The sequence below is a fragment of the Tympanuchus pallidicinctus genome, unplaced genomic scaffold (genome assembly GCF_026119805.1).
Source record: "Tympanuchus pallidicinctus isolate F22 unplaced genomic scaffold, pur_lepc_1.0 scaffold22, whole genome shotgun sequence".
NCBI lineage: Eukaryota > Metazoa > Chordata > Aves > Galliformes > Phasianidae > Tympanuchus > Tympanuchus pallidicinctus.
Window position 1 is genome coordinate 40089744 of NW_026294739.1, and position 22345 is coordinate 40112088.

Consider the following 22345-nt stretch of genomic DNA (forward strand, 5'->3'; position numbering starts at 1 on the left):
CCTGAAGCAGTGGGACACTGAGAGGAACATTCCCAGGGTACCCATGGCCTTGTGCTGGAAGAAGGAGCAGGACGGAGGGCAGAGGCAGAGCCAGAAGCAGGGGCACGAGCAGACGCCTCCACCTCAGCCAGCTGAGAAGGGCTCCCAGGCTGCCTGCCCAGACCTCAGATCCAGCCTCAACTCAGCACGAGAAAAGCACAGCAGATTCTTATCATATTTATTAATATTTTTTTTTCCAATACAGTAAATCCTCTCTACAGCGACAGGTTAGTTAAATCTGGTTTACATATTGCCTTCTTGTGTGAGAACTGTGGCCTCGACACCACTGTGACAAAACCAGTTTCGCTCAGACAGGGAAAGGGGGAAATGCGTTCGATTCTGATGTGACCGGGAAAAGAGGAGAACCAGTAAAATCAAAAGAACAAACCACAGAGGGAACAGAACGAACCAACACAACCCAGGTGGGAAACCGAAGGCAAGCACGGCCAGACCACCTCAAATGGAACCACACGGCACCACTTGTACGAGAGAACAGGGGGCGCAAACCCAAAGGTCAGGGACGGACAACCCCATATATATAGTATGTATAGGTATTTATATATATATCATCTGAAGGACACTCTGAAAATGGGTGATCGCAGTGGTATCTACAGAAAAAAAAAGTCTGCTTAGCATCTAGAGTCACACCAAGAAGGAAGCACGTAGCAGAGTGAATGGGGTCCGAACCAAAGTGCCGGCCTTGGGGCCAGGAGCCCTCGAGCACCTGCTGGGAGCCCTGTGGCCCCTTGATGGGGGCGAGGGCCTGTGGGGAAAGTGCTTCAGGGGGCTGCAGGGGACCTGCTCCAGTCCAGATGATCCAGAGCAGGTGGATCCTGTTCCAGGGCCGCCATGAGACCCCCAGCACCCATCACCAGAGCTGGGCTCTCCTTTGGCCCAGGCACAGGAGGAGCTGGGCTGGGTGGCCGATCGCAGGGTTATACAACGATGTGGCTGTCCATGCCACCTGGGGCTGGATGGGGCCTTGCAGACTGCTCAGAGCCAAGCCCTTGATGGCCCGCTCCTTGCAGAGGTGAGACACGGGGCACCCATCTCCCATGGATAAAGCCAGGTGTGGAATGTTCCCTGCGTGCCATGGGGTCACCCTGCAGAACCGGCCATGCCACAGTGGGGTGCCCTGAGGGGCCAGGAGTGCAGGGGGTTTCCTGGAGTGGGGTGGTCTCATCTTATTGCTAATGGCTCTGCTGCAGTGACAGCCAAAGGCTGAGGGGGTGGATGCTCATGGTGATCCCAGACCCAGCAGCCTCTGAACTTTGGTGGCCTCAGACCAGGGCCACATCAGGGACTGGGTGAGGCAAGGGGCACACACTGCCCCCACATGCATTTTTGGTGGCAGGCAGCAACTGACCTTTTTGCAACAGGGCCCAGGCAGCACTGTGCGTGGGATGTGGGCTGGGGGGATGCCCGTGACCCCCTATTGCCCTGATGGCTCAGGCTGGGACCTCTGCCCCTGCCCTGGGCAGCCCCCAAGGTGCACGGCAGGGAGGGGCACAGGCAGGATGCAATTGCTCACGATGCCCAGTGCAGCCGGGCTGCAGGTCCTGCCCGTGCCAGAGATCCCACGCAGTGCCCAGGGAATGGCTGCTGGGGAGAACGGGAGCTGCGGCCCCAGGATGGGCACTGTGCTCTCCCCAAAATGACCACGTGCAGCACCCCAGCCCTGGCTTCCTTCTGGCTTGGCCACCCTTGAGAGACCGACCTACCTCTCTGCATCCTGCTGTTCTGCTCACGTCCTGCTGTCCTGCCCATGTCCCACTGTCCTGCTCCATCCCCCCATCCCACCCCCGCTCACCCATCCCGGCCACGTCCCCCTGCCATCCTCCCTTCCACACCAGGGCCGAGGCAGTGCTGGGGAGGGTGAGAACTGAGGCAGAGCCACGTGTGACTATTGGGCTGAGCTGGGACTCAGAGCCTGCATGTGACAAGGAGAAGCTCCTCTGGTGCCCAGCGAGGGAGGGAGGCCAACAGCAAAGAAGATGAATCAACCCCAGGGGAGCGAGAGCACTGGCAGAGGTCGTCCGCGGGGCGGGTGGGTGCTGGCGGGATGCTGACGGATGGGAAATGGCTCTGGAGGAAACAGTGGTGGCAGCCACGGGCCTCAGCACGATACCTCCATGGTGTGGTTGATCTGCCCCATGGCCTCGCTGCTCTCCGAATGGGTACAGGCACGCGGTCGGGCACCTTCCACAGAACTGGCGCTGGTGAGCGAGGCTGTGCGGGAGCGTGCCAGGCGGGTCATGCTGGCAGACGGCACTGCATGGGCACAGAGAGGGGGTCTGGGTGCTCGGCCAGGAGAGGCTGGGCTGACACTGCCTAATGCAAGCAAAGCTGCTGGCCTGGAGCGGGTCCCCCAAGGCAGATGGCCCCAGGCACAAGCTTGCAGCATGCAGTGCCACAACATGAGCAGCTCCGTGCTGGCAGAGGATGTGGTGCCCCAGCCAATCCCCTGGGCAGTGAGGCAGTGGAAGCCCCAGCCACCATGCTCCACGGGGGTGTGAATGGGGACGGGAGCTCTCCCGGCTCCCTGGGGTGAAGGTGGCACCTTCCTCCAGCCAGGAAGCACGGAGGGCATCGCTCCTGTCCTGTGGAAGAGCACACGGTGGGCATGCTGCCTGCATGGGAGGCTCGTCTGTATGCCATCGCTCAGCCCTCAGCCCTGGCTCAGGGTGGAGGCAGCCCAACGCTTTGGGCAAAGCGCAGCAGAACAGGAGGCGCTGTCTGGGAAGGGCCAGCCCCACAACCAGGCTGCTCCCAAAGGCGCCCCAGCAGCCTCAGGGCTCAGCGCCAGGAGGGCACCATGCAGGGCGGGCAGCACCGAGCGGTACCTGCACCTCCACTCAGCCTCCGATCCTTCAGGTGGGCGACTGGCAGGGCGGGAGCAGGAGGAGGGCAAGGAGGGCAGAGAGAGAACGTCAGCTACACTGGGGGCTGCACGGGGCCACAGGTCTCCTCCTAACCCAGCGCGTGCACAGATTTGCGTGGCTGCACACAGACCTGCACACACACACACGCAGAGACCCACACCTACACAGTTCTCTTGCACACAGAGCCTGTACGCCCCACACCCCAAACGCACGGATGGGCACCTCGTACACATACAGCCCTCCAGACACGTTTGCAGCTCTCTGTCAGGATGGGCACACGCAAGTGCCAGGCTCCTCTGTGCCACACACACACACACACACACACACAGGCAGCCCCGTGCCCAGCCCTGGCACTCACTGTAGCCCATGCCTTGCAGGAAGTACTTGAAGGCTTCGGTCAGCTTGCCGGGCTGCAGGGAGAGAGCAGAAGGAGCTGAGGCACAGCCCCACACCATCACCAGTATCCCCTGGGAGCCCTGTGCCCACATCAGCCCAGCCCTTTCCAGATAGGAGCCGCACCAGTGCATGTCTCAGGGGCCAGTATAACTCAGCTGCTGGAGAGCACTCACCTGTGTGACCTGGGGCAGCCCACCAGAATCCGCCATCTGCACAGAGAAGGTTCTGGTTAGTCTGGGGGATGCCTTTTCTCCCACCCCAACCCCTGGCAGGATTCTACTGCCAGGCCACCCTGCTCACTCCAGTCCCACGTGAACCTGGGGCAGGTAGACAGGGGCAACCTGTAATGCTGGAGCACGGAGCAACAGGGCACTGCACAAGCAGTGGGGGCCACCCTGATGCCCTCACCACCCACTTACCTTCAGAAAAGTGGTGTTTGTGGGATCCAGCTTGGAATTACACTCCACCTGTAGGTGAGAGGGACAAGAACGAGCACCCTGGGGTGCCTCATGCCTGGCAGAAGCTGCCCACAGGTACCACCTTTGTTCCCAGCACCGTGCTGGCCAGGCAGCCACGTGCGCCCATGTGCCTACAAGCATGGGTGCCTACAGTCACTTACCACACCCTCTTCAGCAGGAGCGTTGTCTCCCACCACCAACATCACAGGGCAACTGGAAATGAGAGGAGGAAATGGCAGTCAGGGCTCAGGCTGGGCTCCTTGCCCTGGGCGGTGCCTGCGCAGCTCTTACCGCAGTGTCTTGGCGTTGGGCACGGTGCCGGGCCGGTTGATGTCCAGATCCCTGCGGCTGGAGGAGAGAGAGAGAGCCAGTGTGAGCATGTAGGCAGGCACAGAGCTGGGCTATGCCCACAGAACGGCTCTGTGGAGCCCTGCTGTCCCAGCATACTGTGATCCCCCAGTATGCTGCTCCCTGCTGGCCTGCACTAGAGGGTGACAGCAGCACTCAGTGGGACGGAAGTTGCCGTGACCTCGGGGCCACCTGGCAAAGATGGCGGTGTTGCTGGATGCTGCTTACCCGTTGTACATGTTGAGGAAGAGCTGGAGGTTGAACTGGTTCACCACGCTGCCAATCTGCTGCCTGTAGCTCTGCACCAGCTCCGTGTTGTTCACCAGCTCCTCCTGCACCAGCAGGGGACAGAAATCAGGACCAGAGCTGCCAGGTGCCCATGCCTCGCCCACTGACAGCAGAACAGCAGGATGCAGGCACGGATCTCACCCAGCACTTGGGTAGGGCTGAGCCCCAGAGCAGGCAGAAGAGATGCAGGCAGGGCTTTGCCAAGCCCATCCCCAGCACCACAGCACCCAGCACATGGGGGTAGGGTACAGCCAGGCTGGGATGCTGTGGGGACAGGTGCAGGCAGAATGCAGGGCAGGCAGCCCTTACCTGGCTGAACAGGTGGGACAGGACCATGTCTGGCAGTGTGCTGGTGAGGCCCGAGAGCTGTGGAGGGAGCACAGGGAGTCACCATCCTGCCCTGGCTGGCTCCTGCCCTGGCACCACAGGTGGCATGGGATGGGGGCCTAAGCACCTAAGGGTGCCACCAGAGCTTGGAGGAGTTTGGGGTTCTGCTCACCTTAGCAGCTGCCCAGTCAATCCAGCCTTTGCCATTGGGGTCGATATTCATGAGGACCAGCCCTTCAACCAGGTCGGGGAAGATGAGCTGCACCAAGCAAGAGAAGGGATGTTCAGCACGAAGAGGCAATGTGCCCACCGGCAACACTGCCCACTGTGCAGGCACTACAGCCAGGCCAGGGGCTTCCCAAGTTGTCCTGGAGCCCTGGGGGCCAACATGGCCCTGTCTTGGCACAGCACTGCCATCCCAACCTCCACTGTCCCCCAGGAACCTTCACGGCATTGCTCTCTGCCTGGGGTGACAGCTCAGGCTCCTGCCCACATGCTGGGCTGGCAGGAGGCACAGTCAACACAGGGCCACTCCATGCTCACCGCAAACTTGGCCAGCACGTAGGCTCCTGCCCCAACACCGATCCCGATCACATACTTGAATCTGGAAAGCAGAGACGTACGCATAAGGAAATGGTGGGAAGCCCCAGGGCATCCCTTCCACGAGGATGGGGCACAAAATGACACACGGGGTACTGGCTGACCAGGACAACTGCCCCAGCCCCAAGCCCTCCTGCCGCGCTGCTCCCTGCACCAGCCGAGGAGAGGTTGACTCACCCGAAGTGCTGCACCACGCTGGGTAACATGGCAGCCAGCTGGTCCATGGATGGGTACTGGTACCTGCAGCAGGGAGGGCACAGGGAGGTGGCTGTGGGGCCTGGGAAGAGCTCACAACCCTGCTCACCCACCAAGCACCACATTGCCCACCCTGGGCTCTGACACAGCAAGCGGGTGGTTGCCCTGGCAAGGACATCCGGTGGGCATGGCAGGTCCCCAGCACAGGCACCTACCCCTGCGGGAACTGCGAGGCTCCTGCCTGCTGGCCTGGCGCATCCACGTGACACACAACAAAGTGCTTTGTGATCTCCTGCATGTCTTCATAGTTGAAGAAGGTGTTGAAGCAAAGCTTGTCTGTCAAAGGGAGGCAGTGATCAGAGACCAAACACCCAGCACAGGGCCTGGTGGGTGAGGGGAGCATGGGAGACTGCCTTGGCCAGGAGCCGACGTGCCAGCAAAGCCTCCCACCCCCTCCCTCTGAGCTTCTGGCCTCCACAGCAGAGACCACGGCCACTGTTAGCAAGGGCTGCGTGTCCCTAGCAGGAATGGAGTGCATGGGGATGGACACCAAGGGCTGCGGGACAAGGCTGCAGGGCCTCAAAACAGCCACACTGCTCCCATCCAGCATGGCTGAGATCATTCTCATCCACTCCACGCTGGCTTCAGAAAGAAGCAGGATGGCTAAAATGGGTGAGGTGGCTCCTTCATCCCAGGCACTCACGGTTGAGGCCCACATCGTGGTACGTCAGGATGGCAGGGCGGTTCCCCTTGGGTGAGCCCCGGATGACCACGTGCAGCAGCCCATAGGGGGTCTCAATGTCGTGTTCCTGGAGGAAGAGGAAAGATGGGAGACATTTGTCCTGCCCTGCACACCCCTCCTGCCCCAGCAACCCTCCCAAGAGTCGTGTGTGTGTGTGTGTGTGTGTGTGTGTGTGTGTGTGTGTGTGTGTGGCCACAGGCTTCAGTGTGGCCAGCATCCCAGAAATGCCTTCCCCATGGGAACCATCTGTGGGTAAGCAAGCACCTGGCAGGCAGCACCATGGAGATTTCTCCTGGGGCTCAGGGCATGCGGCCCCACAGCGCTGGGCAGGGATGAGCCCCAAGCTGCAGGGGGCCTTGCATCTAGGCCAGCAGCAGAGAGCAGGGCATTGCATATAAATACTCCCAGCCTCCATCAGCTCCCCACAGGGCGGAGTTTTCCCAAGCTGGATGCAGCTACTGCATATTTAATAGCAGCCTGTGGATGGTTCCTCTGCAGGCTCTCTGTGACTCCTCACGGGATCCATATGCCAACTCCACATCTGCCTTCACCTTTGACATGAGCAGATTTCACCCACATGGAAGGCTTGGGATCCCCAGGCTTGGCAGCAGCAATGAGCAAAGTCTGTCCAAATGCAGCTCAACCTCTTTCCAGAGACACAGGAGGCTGCCCAGGAGCCAGTGCAGGAAAATGCAGCCATGCCCCAAATAGAGAGTACAATAAATGCAGAGCATCTGGGATGGTACAGGACAGCTGAGATGGGACAGGAAGACCGCAGGAAGGGATGGAGAGTTGGGATGGGGTGGGAAGATTTAGGATTGGAAAGGTGTACGGGATGGGATGGGATCTAGGATGGAATGGGTGTATCCACAGGACAGGATGAAGGGATAGAGGTTTCAGATGGAAGGAGATGTGATGGGATAGGATGGTTTAAATTGAGATGAGAGAATTTGGGATGATCGAAGAGGGCTTGGGATGGCAATGATCATGAGATGGGGCAGGTGGGAAACAGGACAGGACAGGAGGACTCAGAGGGCAGGAGACCACGACAGTTTTGGCAACAAGATGTGAGAACAGTGTGACCCACTTGGCCCGGATTCACTACACCTGGGGCAAATAGGCAGCGGTCAGATCCCAAACATCGCCCTGGAAAATGCCACATCGAGCTCAAAATGAGAGCTAAAATAACCGCAAAACCCCATGCTCAAAAATAGCCATGCCCCACAGAGAGACCAGGAATGCCTTGTGCCACCATTTCCATGGCTTGGGAGGGCAGCGATTGCCAGAGAGAGAAGGGGAGTAAAGGACAACTCCTTCCTGACCACCCTCTGACCCTCACTTCAGCCTCGCTAAGGAGGAGGGAGCAGAAGAGATCTCATTGCCAGGGTACCATTTCAGGGCACAGATGCCCTCCAGCCCCCACTTAATACCATCAGAGCTTCTCCCAGCTAGGGGGTTCCAGGCCTGCTGTCCCAGGCCCACAAGGTCACACTTCATCCTCCTGCCCAAGCCCTGACAGCTACAGACAAGGCCCATGGATGGGATGATGCAGGGGGAACGGCCCCTCCACAGCCACGTGGGCTCCAGCAGGCCACGCGCCACCAAGGACTGTGAAGGACGCAGGCCTCAGGCAGGAGGAGCAGCCTGAGGACGGATGCTCCTTGCCGTGGTGCCTCTCCACGCCATGAGCTGCTGCCCCCAAGGACTCTCAGCACCGGAGGACGGCTCAAGGGCTCCTCAGAGCTGATGCTGAGCTCCCCAAGGACACCCTGACCCAGCTCTCAGTCACACCATCACTCCTCTCCCACGGCTCACGGCACCCAGAATCACAGAATCACCCATCCCTTCCCTCTCGCCCACCTCTGCAGGTGCTGAGCAGGGACACCGTGACGGATGAGGAAACTGAGGCAGCAGAACGGCTTGGCCCAAGGTCACCGAGCAGGAGGTGTCCACACAGCCCAATCCTGGGCAGAGCTCTCTCCTTCCTTCCAACACAGCCCCCTCTGCGCTCTCAGCTCCAAATCACAAGCCTGAGCTGGCATCTCCTTCCCCAGTGCTGTGACCCCCACCCAGCAGGCCAGGCACATCCCTGCCTGCTGCGGCACTGCCGGGTGCCACAGCCCTGCTCTCTGCCGCAGACGCGCCCGTGCTTGCTCAGAGATGCTCGTGATGGAGAGAATGAAGCTAACAACAAGAAGGGGGTCACTGACCACCCATGGCTGCAGCGAGGTGGCGTGGGGGCTGCAGCACCCTTACGTGCCTGGCAGAGCCCAGCTCCGTGCACTGGGTTCAGCACCCGCAGGGCTCCCACTTGCCCGTCACAGCACTCCCACCTGCCCACCCTCCACACCAGCCTGTTGCCATCACTGCAGAGGCTGCAAGACATCCGAGGGGTCGCTCCCAAATGGCCGTTCCCTGGTCCTCCATCTCCTCTGCTCCCCCCAGACCGTGGGTGGGGTGCAGCAGGGCCCCCCCTGCCCGCAGTCATCCCAGCACAGCTGCAGCCACGGCTCAGCTTGTCCCGGCGCGGAGCTCCGCCAGGCCCGAGGAGGACGAGCTCAAGGACAATGCGGCCCCGAAACCCGCGCCGCATCAGGGATGCAGTGGTGGTGTGGCCGCGTGAAGGAAGGGCTCCCCGGCGGGAGCTGCGCCCACCCCATCACCTCCCGGCACACAGCGAGCCCCGCTTGGTGCTGTGATCCATCTTGAGCCAGTGGGGTAGGAAGTGGGGCAAAACCCAGGGGGAAGAGAGGGCGGCACGGCGCCGGTGGTACCTACCCCATCCCAGCACTCGGGCATGGTGAGGAGCGTGCGGGAGAGGATGCGCGGTCAGGGAGGGCCGGGCACGGGGTCCCAGCGCAGGGCACGGCGCTGCAGCGGGCTGGGATGAAGCAGAGCTCTGCGCCGGCTCAGCCCCTCGCCTCGATTTATAACGGAGCCCCAGCCCTGCGCTAAGCCCTCCCTCTCCCTTCCCCCTCAGCCGACGTGCAGCCCCAGCAGGTTTGGCCTCCATGGCAGGCGAGCGCTGCGATGCAGCCGGCACTCAGCCATTGGCTGCCACGAGAATTATTCATGCTCCAATTGGCCCCAAATACCCTTGTTTATGAAGAAAAACGCCTGGCGCCGTGCGGTACCCGCTCCATCTTCCCTCCTTCGGCAGACCAAACAGGCACAGGCACCCAGATGGGGCTACGCTGACACCGTCTGTGACACAGAGCATCCTCAAGGCAGAGCTCAGCACCCCTCGCCTGCACCCAGATGTGTGCACACTTGGCTCAGAGCAAACACGCAGAGTCATGCTTGAGCCTGCAGCCATCCAGGCCGGAGCCTGCAGCAATGCACATGCACAGGGAAGCCCTCTGCACTCACAAACACACACAGCAGGTGGCCTGTGTATGCACATGACCACGCACACAGAGCCTTGTGCACATGTGTGGACACAAACAAATGTTGCCCCAATACGCCCTCACCTCACCCAGGAGCATAAGAAGGTCTGTGGCCAGGGTGGGAAGGTGCAGATATGAAACAAGAAACACAGTGTGGTTGTGTGGCCACAGAGAGCTTACATGACAGGCTGGCATGGACGCAAATCCCCCACCCCTGCCTGGTGCAGGATGATAGCACAACCCTAATTCAGCCCAGACCTGGACATGGCCAGCGGCAGGTGAATAAGCCAGGAGGAACAGCCCAGCATCCCCAGTGGGTCAGACCACATCCCTGTGCCACACAGCAGGAGCATGCTTGTCTCTCCACCTGCCCAACGGTCCCATCCAGAAACAGTTCCTCACCATCACGGCCCCGTGTCATTCCCTGCACCTTCAGCCCAACCCTACTGGCTGATAATCAGATAGAAGCAGTCCTGCAGCCTGCAGCGCCTGCCTGGCCAGGCTGGGTAACCACATTCCATTGCTGGACCAAGGCAGCATCCAGCAAGGACACTCCTGCCTCCTCAGCCCAGCATGGCCTTGTTGCCCTCAGGGAGGCATCTGGTGCCCACTGGCATCCCTTGCCACGTCTGCCTCCATGGCCCAGCACACATCACAGCAGTGGCTCAGTGTCTCCGAGCAACTTCCCGGGCCAGGGCCTTGAGCACTCCTGCCATCACCAGTGTGCACATGGCTTCCTCACGTATCCTCAACTTCACCACCACGTAGGGGAGGGACGGGTGGGAGAAAGGGCAGACAGACAGGCAATTGGAAAGCCTTCACCTTGCCATGAACAAGCCAGGCTAGCTCGGAAACTTTGCACTGCATTGTTTTGTCCTGTGGGCAACTCCACCCCAAAGCCCTGGAGACGCACCTGTGCTGGTGAACAGCCATGTGGGAGGGGAAGCCCAGGTCCCAAATGACTTCTGATACAGGAACAAAGCTCTGCACAGGTCTACGTGCCATTGTGCCAGCTGAAGGCATGTAAGTCCATGGGCCCAATGGGAATCATCCCAGGACACGGAAAGAACTGGATGATGTTATGGAGAGACTCCGCCTTCAATTACTTATTCTCCAATGGTCTTAAGAATATAGAGAGGTCCCAGGCAACTGGAAGCTGGAAAACGTTGTCTTAGTTTTCAGGAATGGTAAGAAAAATCATTCTTTTCCAGGCCTGCCTGTATCAGTTCAGAATCTGGTAAAATTATGGAGAAGATAATTCTAGGAGTTATTGAAAAACACCTGAAAGACACAGCAGTCATCGGTCACGTTGGTCAGGGGTTCTCAAGTGTAAAGTCCTGCTTAACTCATTTAATTTCCTTTTACGACAAGGTTACCCACCCAGCTGACAAAGGAAGGACAGGACATGCTCTGGATTTCTGCAAAGCTTTTGAACCCGTCTCTCACTGTAGCCTTCTGGCATGGTGTCCAGCTGTGTGCCAGACAAGCACGCACTGTGAGGGGTGAGCAACTGCCTGCTAGGTCGGCTCCCAGAGCTGTAGTAAGTGGGTTCCCCCAGACTGGAGCAGCTGCAGCCACAAGCAGCAAGCACAGCAGGCTTGCACCCTGCCAGCACTGCAAGAAGCACATGGGGGCTGTGGTGAGGCTGTATGGAGAGCACCGGCCCCAGGACACCGATTCGCAGGGATTTCAGGGGCTGTGGACACCCACATGGGACCCCAGCAGCACAGCATCAGCATCACCACCTTCTTCTCCCTCCTCACCCTTGCCTTGGTGATAACAGACTGTTCCCACTGGCTCTGCAAACCACACCTCCCTGCATCCTGACAAAACTCTGCTGTGCCACACCGCACACGTGGGCGATGGAGGCTGAAGGGGCCAGTCCTAAAAGGCTCTGCATCTGCCGAAACAGGGACTGAGGCTCTCCTGCCCCTCTGGCAGGGTGACTGAAATCAGCTTTAGTTGCTCCTCACAGGCACTGGGGGTTCAGCACAGGAGTTGAGAAGGTGCAGCCAGCACTGCCAAGCTTCAGATCATCAATGTGTGCCGTGAAGTACCCTTACAGGGAGCTGGCAGAGGACACGCTGTGCTCCAGCCTCCCTGCTGCTGGCAGAGGGACAGGGAACAAGCCAGGGACCAGCAGCCCACATCCAGATCCCTGTGTACTGACACCCCAGTTGACATGAGGGGAGCACGGCACAGGTTGAGCCCAAGACAGAAGTAGGGACTGAAACACAGGCTGGGACCAGGCGCAAGCAGAGCCTGCAGGGACTCACGGCCTCAGCCTCCTGCTGCCTGGCAGCCCCAGGGCCAGGCTGCTTCAGGAGAGCTGGGCAGGACAGGGGCGACTGGGGCTTTCTCTCCCAAAAAGAGAAAGACACTTTCACCCACCCTTATGTAACTGGAGAGCTGGCATCACCCAGGGAACCATTGCCATGGCAATGGCAGGGGGCTGGAAAAGCAGCTTTGTTTTTAGAAGAGAACACCAGTCCTAAAAAGGTTTTGTCCCCGGCTCGTTGCCAAGTGCCCACCAGCCACATCCGACCGCCAGCACCAAGTGCTGCAGCAGGCACCAGGCCAGCGTCCCCAGGGGCTCTGCAGGCAGACCCACAGCCCCAGCCCTTCCCCACAGCACAGATACCAAGCAGCCACTGCCTGCCCCACTCTCTGGGGCAAGAGACAACTCCTCTTCCACTACAGCCAGTCTTACCTTCCAGTCTGTGTCAGCAGCAGAGAGGAACACGTCTGAGTTGTCCTGTGGGAGAAGGAGAGCCATTAGATACTGAGGGCTGGAGCACAGCAGTGTCCACGTCCTGGCAGCCAACACGCGGGGTTGGAGCCAGAGCTGTTCCCCAACTCACCAGCTCAGCATCCTGGCCACGCAGCAGTGGCTTCTCCTCAGTGAAGCGCAGTTCGTGCAGCCCCGCCATGGTCATCTCCTGCAGCAGCAGCCCTGTCCGAGGGGAGGAAGACATCAGCACCCTGCTGGGTCCTGCTTCTGCTGTCCCTCAGCCCTCCATGAGCCTTTCTGCCCAGAAAGCCAAATCAGTTCCCATCTACTCGGCCAATGGGGCCCAGTGTGCTGGCTTGGCCAGGGGCTGCAGGAAATCCAGCTTTGAGGCCAGGAATGGAGGCGAGGGCCGGCAGCACCTGGAGGAGCTCAGCTCCTGCCCAGATCCAGCTCTCCCAGTTAAGGACTCAGGCAGACTGGGAGAGCAGTGTGTCTGTCAGTGCTGGTCACCCTGCAAGCACGCAGCCTGGGGCGACAATGGTCTGATTTGCACGACAGCTTCCAGCATTGGCCAGAGAGACGGGTCAATGTTTCAGCTGCGTGCAGGCTGTGGGCAGAAAGGGTGGGAGCAAGGGAGACCTCCCTGCAGAGCCAGACCAAGGTGTAACATTTCTCAGCCACACTGAGGGATGCTCTGAGCAGCAGGAACGGCTGTCAGGGAGCAGAGAGACCAGCCAAAGGTGGTATGGCAACCATGGGAGGAAACCAAACACAGAGCGTTTACCCACACAGCCCTCCCCTCACCTGCAGAGCAGGAGCCACACATCACAGCCACACCGTGCCTTCCTGGGAGTGCCCCAGCAGTGCCAGTGGGCAGCCCCAGGCTGTGGTCCCAGCCAGTGGTAGCACGGGGACTCTCCAAGTCCTGCCCAACTCCAAGCTGCCCAGGATGGGATGGCCAAGGAGATGCCACCAGGGCTGGCAGTGAGCACTTTTCCCTCCAGCTCATCCCAATATTCCCCAGCAGCATCCATCCCCAGGTGTTCCCACTCTGCCTTCCCCACGTGGTGCCAACGCATCCTGGGCAGAGCTGGGACACATCTCCTGGCCAGCTCCAGGGCTTGCAGGGATGGCCCTCACTGCAGGTGTGGGGCTGTGAGCTGCTGAGCAGAGCACCAAGGCTTTGTACACCCCAACACCAGCACTGCCAACATACCCCCAAATATCGGCCCAGCTCAGAAAGCAAAGGGGAGTGAGGGGCTGCACAGTCACTGGCCACACTCAGACAGTGACGGACAGGGGAATGGGGACAGAGACAGTGCAGGCTGCCCTGTGTATGCGCAGGTTGGGTCCCCAGCAGGTCCCGCTGCCCATTGCCACCCTTCCCCAGCACCAAGCCTCCAGCCATATTCCTGCTGCTTCCCACCCAATCCCTCCATGGAGCCCAGCGAGGACGGGGGCTGTGGCGGCACCAAGCAGAAGCAGACCCCGCTCCCTCAGCAGCCTCAGCCAGGCCTGCTGCATGCTTTGCTCAGCACCACACCTGAGGCAGCCCAAGCTGGAGGTGCAGAAATGCAGACCTACAGGAACATCGCAGGGTGTGCTCACCCCTGCCCCAGCCACCCAGAACACAGAACTGATTGTAAGCTTCCCTCCAGAGCTGTGTTCTGCTAATCCAACAGTTTTCAGCTGAAAAACCAAGCGGGCTCTGCCACCTGGCTGCTCTCTGCAGAAACCACACTCTGCTCTGCTCTTCGGGAGCAGACCAACAAAACAGAGAGGTTTCGAAGCAGAAGCACCAGCGCAGAGCCTCCCAGAGCTCCCGCAGCCCCAGTCCCACACTGGCTCCAGCCCTGTGCCCCAACTCAAGGGAGGGAAGGTTAAAAAGTGGGAGGAAATCAGCCTCACCGGGAGCCAGGTCTAGAAGAGAGCAGGAGAGCCCTGCGCTGACCGCACCGACCGCTGCGTGGCCGCAGTCCTGGGGCGGCTGGGGACAGCACTTAGAACACGGTCGGTGCCTTTGTTAATTAAAGCCTCTGGCTGATAATCAGAGGGAGGGAGGCTGAGTGATGAGGAACAGCCCCGTGATCTTGGTGTGCGGTGGGGGAAACGCCGGCCCATGGCAGAACCCCGTGCAAACCAGCATCTTCAGTGCAGAACAACGGCCACTGGGAGCAGTTCTGGGCTCAGGAGCTAAGGGTCAGCCTTGGGATCTCTGTAACAGGGAGCCCCAAGGATGCCACGGCCCCGCAGCAGGATCACACACACCACACTGTGCCTTCCTGGGAGTGCCCCAGCAGTGCCAGTGGGCAGCCCCAGGCTGTGGTCCCAGCCAGTGGTAGCACGGGGACTCTCCAAGTCCTGCCCAACTCCAAGCTGCCCAGGATGGGATGGCCAAGGAGATGCCACCAGGGCTGGCAGTGAGCACTTTTCCCTCCAGCTCATCCCAATATTCCCCAGCAGCATCCATCCCCAGGTGTTCCCACTCTGCCCTCCCCATGTGGTGCCAACACCACGTCCCAAAAAGAGCACAGCACTATCCGCCTGCACAGCCAAGCAGCTGAGGACCAGGAGCACAGCACACTGCTGCTCCCCTGAAGGCACTGCTGTGTAGGACACACTCCATGTGTGCTGCCAGGAGCAATTTCAGCGGCCCCTTTCCATTTCACTCTTTTCTATGGATCAGACACATGCCCAGCAACCACCCACCCTGGGCTCTCACAGCATGCCAGCACGAACCCTTGCAAACAGCCTTTCCCCTGCACCTTCCAGGGGTGAGCCAGGGGAGAGAGATGCAGACAGCCGCTGTGGCTCTGCCCTGTGTGCGGAGATGCAGATGGAGGCAGCCCCGCTGGCTTTGCCTTCTTGGGAACCTGCAGCCCAGTGTTCGCTTATTGAAGGAGAAGCAGCATATGGCAAGGAAATGCATTACTGCTAACTGTTATACTTCTCATCCCAGTATGGATTCCCAGCAGGAAGAGTTTAACAGCGGTGTCCAGAAGGCAGGGACCCACAGGGGCCTCCCGGCTGCCCTCCGTGTGCTGCCCAGTGTGGCCGTGGCATCCCGGGGTGCTGGCACGGCTCCTCGGGGTGAAAGGAGCAGCGTGTAGAAGACGGAGGTGGGGGGAGAAACCAAAGGAACGGGGCTGCTGGAAAACCTCACAGAGCACAGCGTGGGCCCCCTCCCACCCCGCCAGCGCAGGACAAACCCCCCAAAGCCGCATCGAGGCTCACCGGGGAAGCTGGCAGCAGGGCTGCTGGCCCCGAGGGTGAGCCGTAGGGATGCTCCGGCAGCCCCGCAGCAGGACCCCCGCAGCCCTCCTACTTCCCCAGCCCACCTGGGGCCACGAGCGCCCCGAGCCCGAGGGCACGGCCGGGGGCTGCGGCAGCGGGGAGCGGAGCCACCGCGAAGCTTAGCCCCAGCCCGAGGGATGCGACAGCGCGACCCGCGGCCCCGCCGTGCCTCCGGGTCTCCGGTACCTGTGAGCAGCTCGATCTTGTGCCGGAGAACCTTCATGCCGGGCCGGCGGCCCCGGCGCGGGGAGCGAGCGGAGCCGGAGCGGAGAGGAACGGAGAGGAGCGGAGAGAAGAGCGCAGGGCGGCGCAGGGGCGAGGCGGCACGGCCCCGGGGAGCGGATCCTCCCCTCGGCGGGGCCGGAGAGGAGGGACGGGGCCGCGGATGGGGCCGGGAGCGGGGCCGGGAACGGGCGGATAATGGGAACCAGGGAGGGGGGAACGAAGGGGAAACTGTGGAGCTGCGGGGAGCGCGGGGGGGCTGTGCGAGAAAGGGAGAGGGGTGCGGCGATGGAAGATGTGGGAGAGCTCCGGGGGCAGAGCTGTGCCCCAGGAAAGGGGTCGAGACGGCTGAGCAGGGTGGAGGTCCCCACGATGGTCAAAAGGCCCGGGAGGTCCTGCGATAAGGGAGACCTAGGCGAGGGGTGTCCCCACAGCATGGCCAAGGAGTCGGGGGGCAGGGAGTGGGGATGGTGAAAGATGTGGGGTCTGAGGGGTCACCCAGGACACCGTGGCTGGGATGGAGATGGACCCCGGACACCTACAAGGAGCTGTGGGATAGCGGTGTTTGGGAAAGGAGCATCACCCCATCAACCTCACCACAGTGCTCAGGCCTGTGGAGGAGCCCAGGGGCTCCCAAGGCAGCAAGGTAGCAATGCTATATTTGCTCTGGCCAGTCCTGCCACTGCTCCTTGCCATGTCTTTCTTTGGTACTGTTTTCATTCATCTTCCTTCAGAAGGAGTGGCTCAGGTGGGAAGAGCTGAACATCCTGCAGGTTGCTCCTTGGGGCCAGGACTCCATCACTCACTCCTCCATTATGGACTTCTTCAGCTTAGCTGAGGCTGAAGATCTCCTAAACCACACAAGATGCTGCACCAGGGTTGGGATTTCGGTGCTGGGATCTGGGAGACAACCCCTACCCTGGAGGTCTCACACAATGACCCAAATTTTCTCCCAACCCTAAACTCCAGGACTGCAGTGGGTGCACTCACAGCACTCCTATACAGCCCAGGCACAAGTGCAGCTCGTCCCACAGCAGGGCTGAGGCACACGTCTGTTCTGTCCCCGGTACATCTGTTCTGACAGCTTGTCCCAGGCATGTTGGATGGCAACCAGCTTCCAGCTGACTTCAGCCTCTCCTGTTGAGTCACCAGTAGCTCTGCGTCCAGGCTGTGTTCACCTCCTCACCTCAATGGGATGTTGGGGAGCACGGGGGGGGTTCAGCCAGGAGCTGGCTCATCGCCCCCGGGTTCTTCTCTGCCTTCAGGGCTGCCTCTCACACCACAGCAAAAGGTTCTCCTTGGAACTGGGCAGGGATATGAAGGGGTCACATCCTCTTGATACAAATGTGCAAATGTAAACCTCCTCTAACAGCCAGGGATTCCTACAGGAAGAAATGATTTTCACACCAGGAATTTATCCTCTCTGCACGAAGTTCAACTTGACCAAATAGGAGCTTTTAGATGCTACCTTGCCAAAGGAGCGTGGCCATATGGCTGGAATAATTGCACAGTTAATCAGGTATGGAGAGAACATAGGCTTTCCATGCACTGAGCTGGAGGCAGCAGCATAACACTGTGCAGGGGGTTTGGAATCTGCGTGAACGTGGTGCGGTCTGCACCCTCAATTGCATGTTTAAAGGGAGTTTTACAGCATGGATTTTTCCACATTTCTCTCTGCCGGTCAATGTGGCATTTTCCACATGGCTTCCCATGCACTTTCATCTCAGCCATGTGACAGCCAGGCAGTCAAACCAAGGTCTGGCTGTGGAGATGGCATCAGGGAGGTCACAGCCGTGGACAAGGACTCTTGGAGGGTTAGGGATGCAGCGTGCAGACTTGTGCTGTTTTCTGCTGTTTGCTCTTTTCCTGTTGGCACCAAGGAGCCGGGGAGCCCTGTGCCCAGAGATGTCGCTGCGGGTGGTGATGCTGAAGCTGGGCTGCAGCTGTTTGAGAAGCATCCTATCCTCAGAATGGTTGTGCCACATGGCAGAGCATGGGGCAGGTGGATGGGGAGCAGGGAGCTGGGGTGGCACAGTCCAGACTGATGTGGGGCAGACGTGATGGCTGCACACATTCCAGGCAGGGGATGGGTGCACTCAGTGAGGCTTTATCGAGCAGGAATTAGGAGCTGCCCCCAGGCACATGCAGTCCGGTGATGGTGTGCTAAGGATCAGAACTAAATTTAGCCCCAGTTGCGCATGAGTGTGATGTTTTTATTGTCACTCTTAAATCATAATGTTGTTTGGAGTGCGTGGCTGCTGGTCCTGCCTCGTTCCGCCCTGGATCTGTGACAGGCTATTTTAGTCAAGGCGTTCAGAAATGGGAGAAACAAGGAGAATCAGCGATGGGCAAGATGCATGAGAAGGGCCTGTTTCCTAAAACACTCTTGGAAACGGGCGATGCACAGGGCACCCAAATCTCTGGATCCCTTAGAAAGCTGTGGGCACACACACGGCCCATGGTCACAGTCGGCCACGCTCTGACAGCAGCACCATTCTCGTGGCAGTGCTGGCAGGCCTCCAGCTGTGGCTGCCTCCTGCCCTTGCAGCATAGGGCTCGCAGTAATTTTCCATCCTGGCTGCAAGCTCTGCCTCAGCCCAAGGGCCCCAACGAATTATTCTCACACATCTCTCAAACAAGGCTGGGTTCCATTCAAGTTTCTTTTTTCATTCACTCCCAGCACCTCCACTATGGCAGAACAGGAGGATTTTGGTCAAAAACCAGACCAACAAGCTGCCCAGCGAGCTGCCAGGCAGAACTCCCACAGGTCAGCTGCACCCAGCAGTGATGGAACTCAGGGCAAAGCAAGGAGCGTGGCAGCCCCGAGGACTTTGCTGTCAGCTCAGTTCCGAAGCTGCGTCTGCAGGGGCTCAGTAGGGCCAGGTGTTACCTCTGTGCCCACAGCAAGAGCTGTGTCCAACAGTCTCCATCTCAAGGCCTTGGAATGCCTCTAGAAACACCAGAACCTTGTTCAGGATGCATGGAAACCACAACATTTGCCTGTCTTGCCTGGGTTTGGTTTGCACAGGGCCAGGTGCCATCTTGCACAGGGCCAGGAAGCAGCCCCCGCTCACAGTCAAGCCAGGCTTTAAATAAATACCTGTCAGCAGAGCAGAGCAGAGCTGTGCAGAAAGCAACTGTGTGCATACAGATGTGCTTAACAAGCTGATAGGCGTGAGACAGAGCAGACTGCAAGGTTCTCCTTGGAGCCTAGAGACCAACATACTCTCAAAGGCCGCATTAATGAGCATTTCCAATTGCACAACAAGCAACAGTGTCCACTTTAACCTTCCCTTGCAGAGTGGGGTAATGCCATCCCCAAGGCTCTCGGGTGCTGGAGTGGCTTAAGGAGGTGGCAATGCGGTGGGAAGGCTTGAAGGCTCCTCAGGATTCCATAGTTGCCTTATTGCCACTGGTGGTGCTTGGGGACACACGGGTGGGTATGGCAAGTAGCACCCTTTCTGCTGGCTGCTTGGGGGTACCACAGCTCTGGGGTGCTGTGGGCACCAGGTCTGGAAACACACACTGCTTTCCCAGGGGGATAAAGTGGGGCAGGGCAGCATGCAGAAAGGCTGCCAGCCCAGCTAGCCCTTGCCTGGGCAGGAGAAGGCACCCAGAGGGGTTTGGCCAGTTTCTGCACCCCCTGCTCTGTACTTGGCCTGAGAGCTTTCACAGAGCAGCTGCACACCCAACTCCCCACGCCTGCACCCCGCCGGCTCTGTCCCTGACCTTCTCCTCGACCTGCAGCTGATCGATGCCTCTTGCTCAGAGGGATCCATCGGTCCTAACGATTTCGTCCTGCTCCTCACTAATGAACTCTCATGTCGTGCTGCTTTTGGGCCACAGACCCAGCGGATGCTGAGGAGGGAGACAGAGGGACAGAACGTTAGTTTTGGAGCTTTTAGCCAAAGCACGCCGCTGCATCCTCCTGATCCTCCAGCGCACACCTCCCTGCCCACTCCTGCCCCTTCCAGCCCTGTTCTTTAGAGGAGCCAAGGTGAAGCCACCCGGTGCCACAGGACATCCCCTGCAGGGAGCTGCACAGCATGACCAGTGCCATTCTCAGAGCTGCTGCCCTACTGTGCCCACGTTCTGGCCAGGCAGAAAGGGAGGCCTGGCACTGACCTTTGCTGGGAATCCAGTCACACGCACCCCATCAATAATGAACTGCAAGATAACAAAATGAGCTGTCACAGCCAATTAACACGCTGGGCTTAATCGGCTTGTGAGTTTTCAGGGGGGAGGCGGGGGCAGGCTCCAGCCAGAGGGGCCGGGTGAGGGGTCTGCCAGGTGGCAGCCACTCCTTGCTGGCTCCCTTGGCCAAAGGAACCTGGCCAAGAGCCAGGGCTGTGGGAGGGCAGAGCTGTGCACAGAGGTAAGCAGGAGGACAATGCAGCAATTTCCTTTTTTCTGTGTCATCCTGCCCTGCTGACTCGAAGCTCTGGGTGCAGAGAGCATCCCTCTGATGCTGCTGGTGCAAATGCAGAGCAGTGCCCATCTCTGCCTGTGCCAGCCAGGCAGCTAGAGCTGTGTTTGTGCACCAGAGCCCAAACTGAATAGCAAAACTCACAGCTCAGGCTCCAGGCAGTGCTTGGTAAAATGGTGGTAATAAACCTAGACAGTCCGGAGCAAACCAGGAGCCTCTGCCATTCAAACAGGTATTAATGCCTTCCCCAGAGTGTCTACAGTCAGGCTATGGGCTTTGAAGACAAATGTCTGAGGGTTGTTTTGATGGTGCCTTTATTTCTCTATCTTCTGCACAGTTTTTTCCCACCTCCAATGCTGCCAAGCCCCCCAGCTAAAGGCCTGTGCTACTGGGTGGTTACCTCCCCACTCCCATTTTGCTCTAACGCATGAGAAGAAAAGCCATGCTGCATCTTAAGCATCTGCAATCTCTTGGTCTGAAGTCAAGGAAAGCTCTGCCTATTTGTTCAGGCCAGACCCCCTGTTTGTGCATGTCTGCAAACCATTTTGTAACAATTATTCTCCTGCTTTACCTAAAGAGCACCCTAGCTAGGGAGAGCCCTCAAGGGACCACCAGAATTAGTGGAGATAGGCACAGCCTTGTGAGCTACACCAGCTGTGAGCACAGGATGGGTTGTACAACGTCCATTTGCCTTTTACCACTTTTGTTGCTGTTGTTTTAATCACAGCATCACAACAGAGATGGGACAGCATTTCCATGACTCTCAGGAGGTATCTCCTTCACCAAACCTTGCTCAGCAGCATACCTGCATCTAAAGGACAAATTCTTTCTACCCTGCATCACAAGGGCAGGAAAACCTGGATAAAGTATGTTTCCTCTGACCGTAGGAGAACCCTGTGAAGAGCTGGAATCATATGGCTTCAGAGAGGCTAACAAAAGGCAAAAGACCACAGTGTGTCCTGCCAATCAGATAGAAAGATTACGGAGGCCAGTGGCACTGCTTGGCAGCCTGCCATCAGAAATAACTCTTCAAAAATAGAAGCATGCTAATCTCAGGAACCTTCTAATATTGTCAATCACATTAATGAAGTGTTTGGAAAACCAGAACAAATGCCTCAGCTTTTTGGGGCTGTGCAACCCCCTGTAATTTTCCACACAGCTGTGGAGTGGTCTGGCTGCTGCAGCCAGCTGCTCTCCTGCACAGCGCAGGGGGGCAGCAGTGGGATCAGCCTGGCTCCCAGGAAGCTTGGCGCCTGTGCTGGGAAGCTGACAGCCCTCAGTGTTGGGGAAGGGGATCCCAGGATCGATTTCCCCTACGAAGCAAAACCAGACAATGGAGAGTGCTTGGGGAAGGTAGGAGTTCATGGTCTTCCTCTTTCTCCTCATCTTCAGGCCTTCTTCCAAGGTCTCTCTAGGCTGTTTTCACTCCCTGACTCCTCATCTCTTTTACCTCCTCACACATCTCCAAGTCTTTTGACATCAGGCTTTGGTCACAGAATAAGCATGCCACAGTGCACTGACAGAAACCAGCTACACCATCTATTACACTGGGATACAACAGTAATGAAGAGGTCCCGTTCAAACTGCCTGTCCCACCTGCTGTCTCCTGCTCAAACACATCTGAAGGACTGCTGAAGTTCTTCCTCCTGTGAGTCTGGTTGCCTTTCTATGCCTGCTGCTCCCATGGCCAGGAGCTTCCAGGGCTACTGTGCCTGGCAACTTCTTTACAGGAGCTTTTCTTGCTCCCTGGCAGCCAACAGAGCTCCCTGCAACAAGCTGCAGGGAGAAGGTGGACACAGCTTCACTTGTTCTCCCATCCCTGGTTGTCCCAGATTCAGGGGACATACTATAGAAATGGAAACAGCCACAGAGCCCAGCTCCTTCCAACACTGCAAGGGACCCCAGGACAACAGAGCCCAGTCCCAGCAGATGGGCTTTGGAGTCTGAATGGCATGTACTGGGCTGGCAGGGAAGGACAGGGCAAGTAGAAAACACGCAACTGACTGTCCGG

The 22345-nt window shown here is 58.8% G+C and overlaps 1 protein-coding gene across 4 annotated transcripts; it reads right to left on the minus strand.

Moving 5' to 3' along the window:
- Positions 1-200: 200 nt before the first annotated feature.
- NDRG4 (NDRG family member 4) lies at positions 201-16016 on the minus strand. 4 transcript variants are annotated; one of them, XM_052686629.1, is made up of 17 exons: positions 15873-16016; positions 12523-12614; positions 12372-12416; positions 6237-6342; positions 5749-5869; positions 5516-5578; positions 5282-5342; positions 4911-4997; positions 4721-4777; positions 4352-4455; positions 4067-4123; positions 3937-3988; positions 3737-3784; positions 3491-3526; positions 3280-3331; positions 2883-2921; positions 201-2310 (listed from the first exon to the last, which is right to left on the minus strand). In XM_052686629.1, exons 1-17 carry the CDS (start codon positions 15907-15909, stop codon positions 2156-2158), a joined length of 1212 nt encoding a protein of 403 aa, XP_052542589.1. In that variant the 5' UTR covers positions 15910-16016; the 3' UTR covers positions 201-2155. The 4 variants fall into 4 exon arrangements, with proteins under 4 accessions (XP_052542589.1, XP_052542590.1, XP_052542591.1 ...); XM_052686630.1 differs by lacking the exon at positions 2883-2921 and having other exon boundaries at positions 15873-16015; XM_052686631.1 differs by lacking the exons at positions 12372-12416; positions 12523-12614; positions 15873-16016 and adding an exon at positions 9054-9193.
- Between the last annotated feature and the right edge of the window lie 6329 nt (positions 16017-22345).

Coding starts and splice junctions, on each gene's coding strand:
- NDRG4 (XM_052686629.1), bottom strand. CDS start 15,909: ATGAAGGTTCTCCGGCACAAGATCGAGCTGCTCACAG. Junction 4,456..4,720: donor TGTCCCACCTGTTCAGCCAG/GTAAGGGCTGCC, acceptor CTGCTGGTGCAG/GAGGAGCTGGTGAACAACAC. Junction 2,311..2,882: donor GAGGCTGAGTGGAGGTGCAG/GTACCGCTCGGT, acceptor GTGCCCATGCAG/TGCCGTCTGCCAGCATGACC.